Source organism: Scyliorhinus torazame, chromosome 22 (assembly GCF_047496885.1).
Source record: "Scyliorhinus torazame isolate Kashiwa2021f chromosome 22, sScyTor2.1, whole genome shotgun sequence".
NCBI lineage: Eukaryota > Metazoa > Chordata > Chondrichthyes > Carcharhiniformes > Scyliorhinidae > Scyliorhinus > Scyliorhinus torazame.
In genome coordinates, this window is record NC_092728.1 from 837,650 (window position 1) to 856,127 (window position 18,478).

The 18,478-nt window shown below is 53.9% G+C and overlaps 1 protein-coding gene across 1 annotated transcript in view; it reads right to left on the bottom strand.

The window, feature by feature from the left end:
* The window catches only part of LOC140399399 (G protein-coupled receptor kinase 3-like), a 75,253-nt gene that overhangs the window by 16,744 nt on the left and 40,031 nt on the right, over positions 1-18,478 (bottom strand). Inside the window, exon 4 of the mRNA XM_072488977.1 lies at positions 16,748-16,875. Coding sequence (XP_072345078.1) covers positions 16,748-16,875 — 128 coding nt within the window. The remainder of the gene's footprint in view (positions 1-16,747; positions 16,876-18,478) is intronic.

The window sequence follows — 18,478 nt, forward strand, 5'->3', positions numbered from 1 at the left end:
ACTCTCCCCTCACTCCCCACACCCTTTAATATCCCACCCAGTCTAATTCCACTCTCTCCCCTCACCCTTTAATATCCCACCCAGTCTAATCCCTCTCTCCCCTCACTCCCCGCACACTTTAATATCCCCCCCAGTCTAATCCCACTCCCCCCTCACTCCCCACACCCTTTAATATCCCACCCAATCTAATCCCACTCTCCCCTCACTCCCCGCACACTTTAATATCACACCCAGTCTAATCCCACTCCCCCTTCACGCCCCGCACCCTTTAATATCCCACCCAGTCTAATCCCACTCTCCCCCTCACTCCCCTAACCCTTTAATATCCCACCCAGTCTAATCCCACTCTCCCCCTCACTCCCCGCACCCTTTAATATCCCACCCAGTCTTATCCCACTCTCCCCTCACTCCCCACACCCTTTAATATCCCACCCAGTCTAATTCCACTCTCTCCCTCACTCCCCGCACCCTTTAATATCCCACCCAGTCTAATCCCTCTCTCCCGTCACTCCCCGCACCCTTTAATATCCCCCCCAGTCTAATCCCACACTCCCCTCACTCCCCACACCCTTTAATATCCCACCCAATCTAATCCCACTCTCCCCTCACTCCCCGCACACTTTAATATCCCACCCAGTCTAATCCCACTCTCCCCCTCACTGCCCACACCCTTTAATATCCCACCCAGTCTAATCCCACTCTCCCCCTCACTCCCCGCACCCTTTAATATCCCACCCAGTCTAATCCCACTCTCCCCCTCACTCCCCACACCCTTTAATATCCCACCCAGTCTAATCCCTCTCTCCCGTCACTCCCCACACCCTTTAATATCCCACCCAATCTAATCCCACTCTCCCCTCACTCCCCGCACACTTTAATATCCCACCCAGTCTAATCCCACTCTCTCCTCACTCCCCACACCCTTTAATATCCCACCCAGTCTAATCCCACTCTCCCCTCACTCCCCGCACCCTTTAATATCCCACCCAGTCTAATCCCACTCTCGCCTCACTCCCCACACCCTTTAATATCCCACCCAGTCTAATCCCACTCTCCCCTCACTCCCCACACCCTTTAATATCCCACCCTGTCTAATCCCACTCTCCCCTCATTCCCCACACCTTTTAATATCCGATCCAGTCTAATCCCCCTCCCCCTCACTCCCCACACCCTTTAATATCTCATCCAGTCTAATCCCACTCTCCCCCTCACTCTTTAATATCCCACCCAGTCTAATCCCACTCTCCCCTCACTCCCCACACCCTTTAATATCCCACCCAGTCTAATCCCACTCTCCCCCTCACTCCCCACACCCTTTACTATCCCACCCAGTCTAATTCCACTCTCTCCCCTCACTCCCCACACCCTTTAATATCCCACCCAGTCTAATCCCACTCTCCCCTCACTCCCCACACCCTTTAATATCCCACCCAGTCTAATCTATCTCGCCCCTCAGTCCCCGCACCCTTTACTATCCCACCCAGTCTAATCCCACTCTCCCCTCACTCCCCGCACCCTTTAATATCCCACCCAGTCTAATCCCTTTCTCCCCTCACTCCCCGCACCCTTTAATATACCACCCAGTCTAATCCCACTCTCCCCCTCACTCTCCACACACTTTAATATCCCACCCAGTCTAATCCCTCTCTCCCCTCACTCCCCGCACCCTTTAATATCCCAACCAGTCTAATCCCACTCTCCCCCTCACTCCCTGCACCCTTTAATATCCCACCCAGTCTAATCCCACTCTCCCCCTCACTCCCCACACCCTTTAATATCCCACCCGGTCTAATCCCACTCTCCCCTCACGCCCCACACCCTTTAATATCCCACCCAGTCTAATCCCACTCTCCCCCTCACTCCCCACACCCTTTAATATCCCACCCAGTCTAATCCCACTCTCCCCCTCACTCCCCGCACCCATTAATATCCCACCCGGTCTAACCCCACTCTCCCCCTCACTCCCGGCACCCTTTAATATCCCACCCAGTCTAATCCCACTCTCCCCCTCACTCCCGGCACCCTTTAATATCACACCCAGTCTAATCCTACTCTCCCCCTCACTCCCCGCACCCTTTAATATCCCACCCAGTCTAGTCCCACTCTCCCCCTCACTCCCCACACCCTTTAATATTCCACCCAGTCTAATCCCTCTCTCCCCTCACTCCCCACACCCTTTAATACCCCACCCAGTCTAATCCCACTCTCCCCCTCACTCCCCGCACCCTTTAATATCCCACCCAGTCTAATCCCACTCTCCCCCTCACTCCCCGCACCCTTTAATATCCCACCCAGTCTAATCCCACTCTCCCCTCACTCCCCGCACCCTTTAATATCCCACCCAGTCTAATCCCACTCTCCCCCTCACTCCCCACACCCTTTAATATTCCACCCTGTCTAATCCCACTCTCCCCTCACTCCCTGCACCCTTTAATATCCCACCCAGTCTAATCCCACTCTCCCCCTCACTCCCCGCACCCTTTTATATCCCACCCAGTCTAATCCCACTCTCCCCTCACTCCCCACACCCTTTAATATCCCACCCAGTCTAATTCCACTCTCTCCCCTCACCCTTTAATATCCCACCCAGTCTAATCCCTCTCTCCCCTCACTCCCCGCACACTTTAATATCCCCCCCAGTCTAATCCCACTCCCCCCTCACTCCCCACACCCTTTAATATCCCACCCAATCTAATCCCACTCTCCCCTCACTCCCCGCACACTTTAATATCACACCCAGTCTAATCCCACTCCCCCTTCACGCCCCGCACCCTTTAATATCCCACCCAGTCTAATCCCACTCTCCCCCTCACTCCCCTAACCCTTTAATATCCCACCCAGTCTAATCCCACTCTCCCCCTCACTCCCCGCACCCTTTAATATCCCACCCAGTCTTATCCCACTCTCCCCTCACTCCCCACACCCTTTAATATCCCACCCAGTCTAATTCCACTCTCTCCCTCACTCCCCGCACCCTTTAATATCCCACCCAGTCTAATCCCTCTCTCCCGTCACTCCCCGCACCCTTTAATATCCCCCCCAGTCTAATCCCACACTCCCCTCACTCCCCACACCCTTTAATATCCCACCCAATCTAATCCCACTCTCCCCTCACTCCCCGCACACTTTAATATCCCACCCAGTCTAATCCCAGTCTCCCCCTCACTGCCCACACCCTTTAATATCCCACCCAGTCTAATCCCACTCTCCCCCTCACTCCCCGCACCCTTTAATATCCCACCCAGTCTAATCCCACTCTCCCCCTCACTCCCCACACCCTTTAATATCCCACCCAGTCTAATCCCTCTCTCCCGTCACTCCCCACACCCTTTAATATCCCACCCAATCTAATCCCACTCTCCCCTCACTCCCCGCACACTTTAATATCCCACCCAGTCTAATCCCACTCTCTCCTCACTCCCCACACCCTTTAATATCCCACCCAGTCTAATCCCACTCTCCCCTCACTCCCCGCACCCTTTAATATCCCACCCAGTCTAATCCCACTCTCGCCTCACTCCCCACACCCTTTAATATCCCACCCAGTCTAATCCCACTCTCCCCTCACTCCCCACACCCTTTAATATCCCACCCTGTCTAATCCCACTCTCCCCTCATTCCCCACACCTTTTAATATCCGATCCAGTCTAATCCCCCTCCCCCTCACTCCCCACACCCTTTAATATCTCATCCAGTCTAATCCCACTCTCCCCCTCACTCTTTAATATCCCACCCAGTCTAATCCCACTCTCCCCTCACTCCCCACACCCTTTAATATCCCACCCAGTCTAATCCCACTCTCCCCCTCACTCCCCACACCCTTTACTATCCCACCCAGTCTAATTCCACTCTCTCCCCTCACTCCCCACACCCTTTAATATCCCACCCAGTCTAATCCCACTCTCCCCTCACTCCCCACACCCTTTAATATCCCACCCAGTCTAATCTATCTCGCCCCTCAGTCCCCGCACCCTTTACTATCCCACCCAGTCTAATCCCACTCTCCCCTCACTCCCCGCACCCTTTAATATCCCACCCAGTCTAATCCCTTTCTCCCCTCACTCCCCGCACCCATTAATATACCACCCAGTCTAATCCCACTCTCCCCCTCACTCTCCACATACTTTAATATCCCACCCAGTCTAATCCCTCTCTCCCCTCACTCCCCGCACCCTTTAATATCCCAACCAGTCTAATCCCACTCTCCCCCTCACTCCCTGCACCCTTTAATATCCCACCCAGTCTAATCCCACTCTCCCCCTCACTCCCCACACCCTTTAATATCCCACCCGGTCTAATCCCGCTCTCCCCTCACGCCCCACACCCTTTAATATCCCACCCAGTCTAATCCCACTCTCCCCCTCACTCCCCACACCCTTTAATATCCCACCCAGTCTAATCCCACTCTCCCCCTCACTCCCCGCACCCATTAATATCCCACCCGGTCTAACCCCACTCTCCCCCTCACTCCCGGCACCCTTTAATATCCCACCCAGTCTAATCCCACTCTCCCCCTCACTCCCGGCACCCTTTAATATCCCACCCAGTCTAATCCTACTCTCCCCCTCACTCCCCGCACCCTTTAATATCCCACCCAGTCTAATCCCACTCTCCCCCTCACTCCCCGCACCCTTTAATATCCCACTCAGTCTAATCTCACTCTCCCCCTCACTCCCCACACCCTTTAATATCCCACCCAGTCTAATCCCACTCCCCCCTCACTCCCCGCACCCTTTAATATCCCATCCAGTCCAATCCCACTCTCCCCCTCACTCCCCGTATCCTTTAATGTCCCACCCAGTCTAATCCCACTCTCCCCTCACTCCCTGCACCCTTTAATATCCCACCCAGTATAATCCCACTCTCCCCTCTCTCCCCACCCTCTTTAATATCCCACCCAATCTAATCCCACTCTCCCCTCACTCCCCGCACACTTTAATATCACACCCAGTCTAATCCCACTCTCCCCTCACTCCCCGCACCCTTTAATATCCCACCCAGTCTAATCCCACTCTTGCCTCACTCCCCACACCCTTTAATATCCCACCCAGTCTAATCCCACTCTCCCCCTCACTCCCCACACCCTTTAATATCCTACCCAGTCTAATCCCACTCTCCCCCTCACTCCCCACACCCTTTAATATCCCACCCAGTCTAATCCCACTCTCCCCTCATTCCCCACACCCTTTAATATCACACCCAGTCTAATCCCACTCCCCCCTCACGCCCCGCACCCTTTAATATCCCACCCAGTCTAATCCCACTCTCCCCCTCACTCCCCTAACCCTTTAATATCCCACCCAGTCTAATCCCACTCTCCCCCTCACTCCCCACACCCTTTAATATCCCACCCAGTCTAATCCCTCTCTCCCGTCACTCCCCACACCCTTTAATATCCCACCCAATCTAATCCCACTCTCCCCTCACTCCCCGCACCCTTTAATATCCCACCCAGTCTAATCCCACTCTCCCCTCACTCCCCGCACCCTTTAATATCCCACCCAGTCTAATCCCACTCTCGCCTCACTCCCCACACCCTTTAATATCCCACCCAGTCTAATCCCACTCTCCCCTCATTCCCCACACCTTTTAATATCCGATCCAGTCTAATCCCCCTCCCCCTCACTCCCCACACCCTTTAATATCCCATCCAGTCTAATCCCACTCTCCCCCTCACTCTTTAATATCCCACCCAGTCTAATCCCACTCTCCCCCTCACTCCCCACACCCTTTATTATCCCACCCAGTCTAATCCCACTATCCCCTCACTCCCCACACCCTTTAATATCCCACCCAGTCTAATCCCACTCTCCCCTCACTCCCCACACCCTTTAATATCCCACCCAGTCTAATCCCACTCTCTCCCCTCACTCCCCACACGCTTTAATATCCCACCCAGTCTAATCCCACTCTCCCCTCACTCCCCAGACCCTTTATTATCCCACCCAGTCTAATCCCACTATCCCCTCACTCCCCGCACCCTTTAATATCCCACCCAGTCTAATCCCACTCTCCCCCTCATTCCCCACACCCTTTAATATCCCACCCAGTCTAATTCCACTCTCTCCCCTCACTCCCCGCACCCTTTAATATCCCACCCAGTCTAATCCCACTCTCCCCCTCATTCCCCACACCCTTTAATATCCCACCCAGTCTAATCCCACTCTCCCCTCACTCCCCACACCCTTTAATATCCCACCCAGTCTAATCCATCTCGCCCCTCACTCCCCGCACCCTTTACTATCCCACCCAGTCTAATCCCACTCTCCCCTCACTCCCCGCACCCTTTAATATCCCACCCAGTCTAATCCCTTTCTCCCCTCACTCCCCGCACCCTTTAATATACCACCCAGTCTAATCCCACTCTCCCCCTCACTCTCCACACACTTTAATATCCCACCCAGTCTAATCCCTCTCTCCCCTCACTCCCCGCACCCTTTAATATCCCAACCAGTCTAATCCCACTCTCCCCCTCACTCCCTGCACCCTTTAATATCCCACCCAGTCTAATCCCACTCTCCCCCTCACTCCCCACACCCTTTAATATCCCACCCGGTCTAATCCCACTCTCCCCTCACGCCCCGCACCCTTTAATATCCCACCCAGTCTAATCCCACTCTCCCCCTCACTCCCCACACCCTTTAAAATCCCACCCAGTCTAATCCCACTCTCCCCCTCACTCCCCACACCCTTTAATATCCCACCCAGTCTAATCCCACTCTCCCCCTCACTCCCCGCACCCATTAATATCCCACCCGGTCTAACCCCACTCTCCCCCTCACTCCCGGCACCCTTTAATATCCCACCCAGTCTAATCCCACTCTCCCCCTCACTCCCGGCACCCTTTAATATCCCACCCAGTCTAATCCTACTCTCCCCCTCACTCCCCGCACCCTTTAATATCCCACCCAGTCTAATCCCACTCTCCCCCTCACTCCCCGCACCCTTTAATATCCCACCCAGTCTAATCCCACTCTCCCCCTCACTCCCGGCACCCTTTAATATCCCACCCAGTCTAATCTCACTCTCCCCCTCACTCCCCACACCCTTTAATATCCCACCCAGTCTAATCCCACTCCCCCCTCACTCCCCGCACCCTTTAATATCCCATCCAGTCCAATCCCACTCTCCCCCTCACTCCCCGCATCCTTTAATGTCCCACCCAGTCTAATCCCACTCTCCCCCTCACTCCCCACACCCTTTAATATCCCACCCAGTCTAATCCCACTCTCCCCTCTCTCCCCACACTCTTTAATATCCCACCCAATCTAATCCCACTCTCCCCTCACTCCCCGCACACTTTAATATCACACCCAGTCTAATCCCACTCTCCCCTCACTCCCCGCACCCTTTAATATCCCACCCAGTCTAATCCCACTCTTGCCTCACTCCCCACACCCTTTAATATCCCACCCAGTCTAATCCCACTCTCCCCCTCACTCCCCACACCCTTTAATATCCTACCCAGTCTAATCCCACTCTCCCCCTCACTCCCCACACCCTTTAATATCCCACCCAGTCTAATCCCACTCTCCCCTCACTCCCCACACCCTTTAATATCCCACCCAGTCTAATCCCACCCTCCCCTCACTCCCCACACCCTTTAATATCCCACCCTGTCTAATACCACTCTCCCCCTCACTCCCCGCACCCTTTAATATCCCACCCAGTCTAATCCCACTCTCGCCTCACTCCCCACACCCTTTAATATCCCACCCAGTCTAATCCCACTCTCCCCCTCACTCCCCACACCCTTTAATATCCCACCCAGTCTAATCCCACTCTCCCCCTCACTCCCCGCACCCTTTAATATCCCACCCAGTCTAATCCCACTCTCCCCCTCACTCCCCACACCCTTTAATATCCCACCCAGTCTAATCCCACTCTCCCCTCACTCCCCACACCCTTTAATATCCCACCCTGTCTAATCCCACTCTCCCCCTCACTCCCCACAGCCTTTAATATCCGATCCAGTCTAATCCCACTCTCCCCCTCACTCCCTACACCCTTTAATATCCCATCCAGTCTAATCCCACTCCCCCCTCACCCTTTAATATCCCACCCAGTCTAATCCCACTCTCCCCTCACTCCCCACACCCTTTAATATCCCACCCAGTCTAATCCCACTCTCCCCTCACTCCCCAGACCCTTTATTATCCCACCCAGTCTAATCCCACTCTCCCCCTCACTCCCCACACCCTTTGATATCCCATCCAGTCCAATCCCACTCTCCCCCTCACTCCCCGCATCCTTTAATGTCCCACCCAGTCTAATCCCACTCTCCCCTCACTCCCCGCACCCTTTAATATCCCACCCAGTATAATCCCACTCTCCCCTCTCTCCCCACACTCTTTAATATCCCACCCAATCTAATCCCACTCTCCCCTCACTCCCCGCACAGTTTAATATCACACCCAGTCTAATCCCACTCTCCCCTCACTCCCCGCATCCTTTAATATCCCACCCAGTCTAATCCCACTCTTGCCTCACTCCCCACACCCTTGAATATCCCACCCAGTCTAATCCCACTCTCCCCCTCACTCCCCACACCCTTTAATATCCCACCCAGTCTAATCCCACTCTCCCCCTCACTCCCCACACCCTTTAATATCCTACCCAGTCTAATCCCACTCTCCCCCTCACTCCCCACACCCTTTAATATCCCACCCAGTCTAATCCCACTCTCCCCTCACTCCCCACACCCTTTAATATCACACCCAGTCTAATCCCACCCTCCCCTCACTCCCCACACCCTTTAATATCCCACCCAGTCTAATCCCACTCCCCCCTCACGCCCCGCACCCTTTAATATCCCACCAAGTCTAATCCCACTCTCCCCCTCACTCCCCTAACCCTTTAATATCCCACCCAGTCTAATCCCACTCTCCCCCTCACTCCCCGCACCCTTTAATATCCCACCCAGTCTTATCCCACTCTCCCCTCACTCCCCACACCCTTTAATATCCCACCCAGTCTAATTCCACTCTCTCCCTCACTCCCCGCACCCTTTAATATCCCACCCAGTCTAATCCCTCTCTCCCGTCACTCCCCGCACCCTTTAATATCCCCCCCAGTCTAATCCCACACTCCCCTCACTCCCCACACCCTTTAATATCCCACCCAATCTAATCCCACTCTCCCCTCACTCCCCACACACTTTAATATCCCCCCCAGTCTAATCCCACTCTCGCCTCACTCCCCACACCCTTTAATATCCCACCCAGTCTAATCCCACTCTCCCCTCACTCCCCACACCCTTTAATATCCCACCCTGTCTAATCCCACTCTCCCCTCATTCCCCACACCTTTTAATATCCGATCCAGTCTAATCCCCCTCCCCCTCACTCCCCACACCCTTTAATATCCCATCCAGTCTAATCCCACTCTCCCCCTCACTCTTTAATATCCCACCCAGTCTAATCCCACTCTCCCCTCACTCCCCACACCCTTTAATATCCCACCCAGTCTAATCCCACTATCCCCTCACTCCCCGCACCCTTTAATATCCCACCCAGTCTAATCCCACTCTCCCCCTCACTCCCCACACCCTTTAATATCCCACCCAGTCTAATCCCACTCTCCCCCTCAGTCCCCACACCCTTTAATATCCCACCCAGTCTAATCCCACTATCCCCTCACTCCCCGCACCCTTTAATATCCCACCCAGTCTAATCCCACTCTCCCCCTCACTCCCCACACCCTTTAATATCCCACCCAGTCTAATCCCACTATCCCCTCACTCCCCGCACCCTTTAATATCCCACCCAGTCTAATCCCACTCTCCCCCTCACTCCCCACACCCTTTAATATCCCACCCAGTCTAATTCCACTCTCTCCCCTCACTCCCCACACCCTTTAATATCCCACCCAGTCTAATCCCACTCTCCCCTCACTCCCCACACCCTTTAATATCCCACCCAGTCTAATCCATCTCGCCCCTCACTCCCCGCACCCTTTACTATCCCACCCAGTCTAATCCCACTCTCCCCTCACTCCCCGCACCCTTTAATATCCCACCCAGTCTAATCCCTTTCTCCCCTCACTCCCCGCACCCTTTAATATACCACCCAGTCTAATCCCACTCTCCCCCTCACTCTCCACACACTTTAATATCCCACCCAGTCTAATCCCTCTCTCCCCTCACTCCCCGCACCCTTTAATATCCCAACCAGTGTAATCCCACTCTCCCCCTCACTCCCTGCACCCTTTAATATCCCACCCAGTCTAATCCCACTCTCCCCCTCACTCCCCACACTCTTTAATATCCCTCCCAGTCTAATCCCACTCTCCCCTCACTCCCCGCACCCTTTAATATCACACCCAGTCTAATCCCACTCTCCCCCTCACTCCCCACACCCTTTAATATCCCACCCGGTCTAATCCCACTCTCCCCTCACTCCCCGCACCCTTTAATATCCCACCCAGTCTAATCCCACTCTCCCCTCACTCCCCACACCCTTTAATATCCCACCCGGTCTAATCCCACTCTCCCCTCACGCCCCACACCCTTTAAAATCCCACCCAGTCTAATCCCACTCTCCCCCTCACTCCCCACACCCTTTAATATCCCACCCAGTCTAATCCCACTCTCCCCCTCACTCCCCGCACCCATTAATATCCCACCCTGTCTAACCCCACTCTCCCCCTCACTCCCGGCACCCTTTAATATCCCACCCAGTCTAATCCCACTCTCCCCCTCACTCCCGGCACCCTTTAATATCCCACCCAGTCTAATCCTACTCTCCCCCTCACTCCCCGCACCCTTTAATATCCCACCCAGTCTAATCCCACTCTCCCCCTCACTCCCCGCACCCTTTAATATCCCACTCAGTCTAATCTCACTCTCCCCCTCACTCCCCACACCCTTTAATATCCCACCCAGTCTAATCCCACTCCCCCCGCACTCCCCGCACCCTTTAATATCCCATCCAGTCCAATCCCACTCTCCCCCTCACTCCCCGCATCCTTTAATGTCCCACCCAGTCTAATCCCACTCTCCCCTCACTCCCCGCACCCTTTAATATCCCACCCAGTATAATCCCACTCTCCCCTCACTCCCCGCACACTTTAATATCACACCCAGTCTAATCCCACTCTCCCCTCACTCCCCGCACCCTTTAATATCCCACCCAGTCTATTCCCACTCTTGCCTCACTCCCCACACCCTTTAATATCCCACCCAGTCTAATCCCACTCTCCCCCTCACTCCCCACACCCTTTAATATCCTACCCAGTCTAATCCCACTCTCCCCCTCACTCCCCACACCCTTTAATATCCCACCCAGTCTAATCCCACTCTCCCCTCACTCCCCACACCCTTTAATATCCCACCCAGTCTAATCCCACCCTCCCCTCACTCCCCACACCCTTTAATATCCCACCCTGTCTAATACCACTCTCCCCCTCACTCCCCGCACCCTTTAATATCCCACCCAGTCTAATCCCACTCTCGCCTCACTCCCCACACCCTTTAATATCCCACCCAGTCTAATCCCACTCTCCCCCTCACTCCCCACACCCTTTAATATCCCACCCAGTCTAATCCCACTCTCCCCCTCACTCCCCGCACCCTTTAATATCCCACCCAGTCTAATCCCACTCTCCCCCTCACTCCCCACACCCTTTAATATCCCACCCAGTCTAATCCCACTCTCCCCTCACTCCCCACACCCTTTAATATCCCACCCTGTCTAATCCCACTCTCCCCTCATTCCCCACACCTTTTAATATCCGATCCAGTCTAATCCCACTCTCCCCCTCACTCCCTACACCCTTTAATATCCCATCCAGTCTAATCCCACTCCCCCCTCACCCTTTAATATCCCACCCAGTCTAATCCCACTCTCCCCTCACTCCCCACACCCTTTAATATCCCACCCAGTCTAATCCCACTCTCCCCTCACTCCCCAGACCCTTTATTATCCCACCCAGTCTAATCCCACTATCCCCTCACTCCCCGCACCCTTTAATATCCCACCCAGTCTAATCCCACTCTCCCCTCACTCCCCAGACCCTTTATTATCCCACCCAGTCTAATCCCACTCTCCCCCTCACTCCCCACACCCTTTAATATCCCACCCAGTCTAATCCATCTCGCCCCTCACTCCCCGCACCCTTTACTATCCCACCCAGTCTAATCCCACTCTCCCCTCACTCCCCGCACCCTTTAATATCCCACCCAGTCTAATCCCTTTCTCCCCTCACTCCCCGCACCCTTTAATATCCCACCCAGTCTAATCCCACTCTCCCCCTCACTCCCCACACCCTTTAATATCCCACCCAGTCTAATCCCACTCTCCCCTCACTCCCCGCTCCCTTTAATATCCCACCCAGTCTAATCCCACTCTCCCCCTCACTCCCCACACCCTTTAATATCCCACCCAGTCTAATCCCACTCTCCCCTCACTCCCCGCTCCCTTTAATATCCCACCCAGTCTAACCCCACTCTCCCCCTCACTCCCCACACCCTTTAATATCCCACCCAGTCTAATCCCACTCTCCCCCTCACTCCCCACACCCTTTATTATCCCACCCAGTCTAATCCCACTCTCCCCCTCACTCCCCACACCCTTTAATATCCCACCCAGTCTAATCCCACTCTCCCCCCTCACTCCCCACACTCTTTAATATCCCACCCAGTCTAATCCCACTCTCCCCCTCACTCCCCGCACCCATTAATATCCCACCCGGTCTAACCCCACTCTCCCCCTCACTCCCGGCACCCTTTAATATCCCATCCAGTCTAACCCCACTCTCCCCCTCATGCCCCACACCCTTTAATATCCCACTCAGTCTAATCCCACTCTCCCCCTCACTCCCCGCACCCTTTAATATCCTACCCAGTCTAATCCCACTCTCCCCCTCACTCCCCGCACCCTTTAATATCCCACTCAGTCTAATCTCACTCTCCCCCTCACTCCCCACACCCTTTAATATCCCACCCAGTCTAATCCCACTCCCCCCTCACTCCCCGCACCCTTTAATATCCCATCCAGTCCAATCCCACTCTCCCCCTCACTCCCCGCATCCTTTAATATCCCACCCAGTCTAATCCCACTCTCCCCTCACTCCCCACACCCTTTCATATCCCACCCAGTTTAATCGCACTCTCCCCCTCACTCCCCACACCCTTTAATATCCCACCCAGTCTAATCCCACTCTCCCCCTCACTCCCCACACCCTTTAATATCCCACCCAGTCTAATCCCACTCTCCCCCTCACTCCCCACACCCTTTAATATCCCACCCAGTCTAATCCCACTCTCCCCTCACTCTCCACACCCTTTAATATCCCACCCAGTCTAATCCCACTCTCCCCCTCACTCCCCACACCCTTTAATATCCTACCCAGTCTAATCTCACTCTCCCCTCACTCCCCACACCCTTTAATATCCCACCCAGTCTAATCCCACTCTCCCCCTCACTCCCCACACCCTTTAATATCCCACCCAGTCTAATCCCACTCTCCCCCTCACTCCCCACACCCTTTAATATCCCACCCAGTCTAATCCCACTCTCTCCCCTCACTCCCCACATCCTTTAATATCCCACCCAGTCTAATCCCACTCCCCCTCACTCCCCACACCCTTTAATGTCCCACCCAGTCTAATCCCACTCTCCCCTCACTCCCCGCACCCTTTAATATCCCACCCAGTATAATCCCTCTCTCCCCTCACTCCCCGCACACTTTAATATCCCACCCAGTCTAATCCCACTCTCTCCCCTCACTCCCCACATCCTTTAATGTCCCACCCAGTCTAATCCCACTCCCCCTCACTCCCCACACCCTTTAATGTCCCACCCAGTCTAATCCCACTCTCCCCTCTCTCCCCACACTCTTTAATATCCCACCCAATCTAATCCCACTCTCCCCTCACTCCCCGCACACTTTAATATCACACCCAGTCTAATCCCACTCTCCCCTCACTCCCCGCACCCTTTAATATCCCACCCAGTCTAATCCCACTCTTGCCTCACTCCCCACACCCTTTAATATCCCACCCAGTCTAATCCCACTCTCCCCCTCACTCCCCACACCCTTTAATATCCCACCCAGTCTAATCCCACTCTCCCCTCACTCCCCACACCCTTTAATATCCTACCCAGTCTAATCCCACTCTCCCCCTCACTCCCCACACCCTTTAATATCCCACCCAGTCTAATCCCACTCTCCCCCTCACTCCCCACACCCTTTAATATCCCACCCAGTCTAATCCCACTCTCCCCTCACTCCCCACACCCTTTAATATCCCACCCAGTCTAATCCCACCCTCCCCTCAATCCCCACACCCTTTAATATCCCACCCTGTCTAATACCACTCTCCCCTCATTCCCAACACCTTTTAATATCCGATCCAGTCTAATCCCGCTCTCCCCCTCACACCCCACACCCTTTAATATCCCACCCAGTCTAATCCCACTCTCCTCCTCACTCCCCACACCCTTTAATATCCCACCCAGTCTAATCCCACTCTCTCCCCTCACTCCCCGCACCCTTTAATATCCCACCCAGTCTAATCCCACTCTCCCGCTCACTCCCCACACCCTTTAATATCCCACCCAGTCCAATCCCACTCTCCCCCTCACTCCCCCCACCCTTTAATATCCCACTCAGTCTAATCCCACTCTCCCCCTCACTCCCCGCACCCTTTAATATCACACCCAGTCTAATCCCACTCTCCCCCTCACTCCCCGCACCCTTTAATATCCCACCCAGTCTAATCCCACTCTCCCCCTCACTCCCCACACCCTTTTATATCCTACCCAGTCTAATCCCACTCTCCCCCTCACTCCCCGCACCCTTTAATATCCCACCCAGTCTAATCCCACTCTCCCCCTCACTCCCCACACCCTTTAATATCCCACCCAGTCTAATCCCACTCTCCCCCTCACTCCCCCCACCCTTTAATATCCCACTCAGTCTAATCCCACTCTCCCCCTCACTCCCCGCACCCTTTAATATCCCACCCAGTCTAATCCCACTCTCCCCCTCACTCCCCGCACCCTTTAATATCCCACCCAGTCTAATCCCACTCTCCCCCTCACTCCCCACACCCTTTTATATCCCACCCAGTCTAATCCCACTCTCCCCTCACCCATTAATGTCACACCCAGTCTAATCCCACTCTCCCCTCACTCCCCGCACCCTTTAATATCCCACCCAGTCTAATCCCACTCTCCCCCTCACTCCCCACACCCTTTAATATTCCACCCAGTCGAATCCCACTCTCCCCCTCACTCCCCGCACCCTTTAATATCCCACCCAGTCTAATCCCACTCTCCCCTCACTCCCCACACCCTTTAATATCCCACCCAGTCTAATCCCACTCCCCCCTCACTCCCCGCACCCTTTAATCTCCCACCCAGTCTAATCCCACTCCCCCCTCACTCCCCGCACCCTTTAATATCCCACCCAGTCTAATCCCACTCTCCCTGTCACTCCCCACACCCTTTAATATCCCACCCAGTCTAATCCCACTCTCCCCTCACTCCCCACACCCTTTAATATCCCAGCCAGTCTAATCCCACTCTCCCCCTCACTCCCCGCACCCTTTAATATCCCACCCAGTCTAATCCCACTCTCCCCTCACCCCCACACCCTTTAATATCCCACCCAGTCTAATCCCACTCTCCCCCTCAATCCCCGCACCCTTTAATGTCCCATCCAGTCTAATCCCACTCTCCCCCTCACTCCCCGCACCCTTTAATATCCCACCCAGTCTAATCCCACTCTCCCCTCACTCCCCACACCCTTTAATATCCCACCCAGTCTAATCCCACTCTCCCCTCACTCCCCACACCCTTTAATATCCCACCCAGTCTAATCCCACTCCCCCCCTCACTCCCCGCACCCTTTAATCTCCCACCCAGTCTAATCCCTGTCTCCCTCTCACTCCCCACACCCTTTAATATCCCACCCAGTTTAATCCCACTCTCCCCTCACTCCCCACACCCTTTAATATCCCAGCCAGTCTAATCCCACTCTCCCCCTCACTCCCCACACCCTTTAATATCCCAGCCAGTCTAATCCCACTCTCCCCCTCACTCCCCGCACCCTTTAATATCCCACCCAGTCTAATCCCACTCTCCCCTCACCCCCACACCCTTTAATATCCCACCCAGTCTAATCTCACTCTCCCCCTCAATCACCGCACCCTTTAATGTCCCACCCAGTCTAATCCCACTCTCCCCCTCACTCCCCGCACCCTTTAATATCCCACCCAGTCTAATCCCACTCCCCCCTCACTCCCCGCACCCTTTAATATCCCACCCAGTCTAATCCCACTCTCCCCTCACTCCCCGCACCCTTTAATATCCCACCCAGTCTAATCCCACTCTCCCCTCATTCGCCACACCCTTTAATAGCCCACCCAGTCTCATCCCACTCTCCCCTCACTCGCCACACCCTTTAATATCCCACCCAATCTAATCCCACTCTCCCCTCACTCCCCACACCCTTTAATATCCCACCCAGTCTATACCCACTCTCCCCTCACTCCCCACACCCTTTAATATCCCACCCAGTCTAATCCCACACTCCCCCTCACTCCCCTCACCCTTTAATATCCCACCCAGCCTAATCCCACTCTCCCCCTCGCTCCCCACACCCTTTAATATCCCACCCAGTCTAATCCCACTCTCCCCTCACTCCCCGCAGCCTTTAATATCCCACCCAGTCTAATCCCACTCTGCCCTCACTCCCCGCACCCTTTAATATCCCCCCCAGTGTAATCCTAGTCTCTCACTACCTTCAGATCTCTGTAGACGACAGAATATTTATGAATGTGTTCCAAACCAAGGATTGTTTCCGCAATGAAAAATCGAACCTCTGGTTCCAGCAACAGACTGCGTTTCGTCAGCTGGTGGAGGTTCCCCCCTGGTGAGACAGAAATATCCATCAGTCCCTCTCTCTCTCTCAGGGAGATATCTGTACACTGACTGGTGTCTCTCAGTCCCCTCTCTCTCAGGGAGATATCTGTACACTGACTGGTGTCTCTCTGTCCCCTCTCTCTCAGGGAGATATCTGTACACTGACTGGTGTCTCTCAGTCCCCTCTCTCTCTCAGGGAGATATCTGTACACTGACTGGTGTCTCTCAGTCCTCTCTCTCTCAGGGAGATATCTGTACACTGACTGGTGTCTCTCAGTCCCCTCTCTCTCTCAGGGAGATATCTGTACACTGACTGGTGTCTCTCAGTCCCCTCTCTCTCTCTCAGGGAGATATCTGTACACTGACTGGTGTCTCTCAGTCCCCTCTCTCTCAGGGAGATATCTGTACACTGACTGGTGTCTCTCAGTCCCCTCCCTCTCAGGGAGATATCTGTCCACTGACTGGTGTCTCTCAGTCCCTCTCTCTCAGGGAGATATCTGTACACTGACTTGTGTCTCTCAGTCCTCTCTCTCTCAGGGAGATATCTGTACACTGACAGGTGTCTCTCAGTCCCCTCTCTCTCTCTCAGGGAGATATCTGTACACTGACTGGTGTCTCTCAGTCCCCTCTCTCTCTCTCAGGGAGATATCTGTACACTGACTGGTGTCTCTCAGTCCCCTCTCTCTCAGGGAGATATCTGTACACTGACTGGTGTCTCTCAGTCCCCTCCCTCTCAGGGAGATATCTGTCCACTGACTGGTGTCTCTCAGTCCCCTCTCTCTCAGGGAGATATCTGTACACTGACTGGTGTCTCTCAGTCCCCTCTCTCTCAGGGAGATATCTGTACAGATGGAGTTTAACCCTGAAAAGTGTGAGGTTGTCCATTTTGGAAGGACAAATATGAATGCGGAATACAGGGTTAACGGTAGAGTTCTTGGCATTGTGGAGGAGCAGAGAGACCTTGGAGTCTATGTTCATACATCTTTGAAAGTTGCCACTCAAGTGGATAGAGCTGTGAAGAAGGCCTATGGTGTGCTCGCGTTCATTAACAGAGGGATTGAATTTAAGAGCCGAGAGGTGATGATGCAGCTGTACAAAACTTTGGTAAGGCCACATTTGGAGTACTGTGTACAGTTCTGGTCGCCTCATTTTAGGAAGGATGTGGAAGCTTTGGAAAAGGTGCAAAGAAGATTTACCAGGATGTTACCTGGAATGGAGAGTAGGTCTTACGAGGAAAGGTTGAGGGTGCTAGGCCTTTTCTCATTAGAGCGGAGAAGGATGAGGGGCGACTTGATAGAGGTTTATAAGATGATCAGGGGAATAGATAGAGTAGACAGTCAGAGACTTTTTCCCCAGGTGGAACACACCATTACAAGGGGACATAAATTTAAGGTGAAAGGTGGAAGATATAGGAGGGATATCAGAGGTAGGTTCTTTACCCAGAGAGTAGTGGGGGCATGGAATGCACTGCCTGTGGAAGTAGTTGAGTCGGAAACATTAGGGACCTTCAAGCAGCTGTTGGATAGGTACATGGATTACGGGAAAATTATATAGTGTAGATTTATTTGTTCTCAAGGGCAGCACGGTAGCATTGTGGATAGCACAATTGC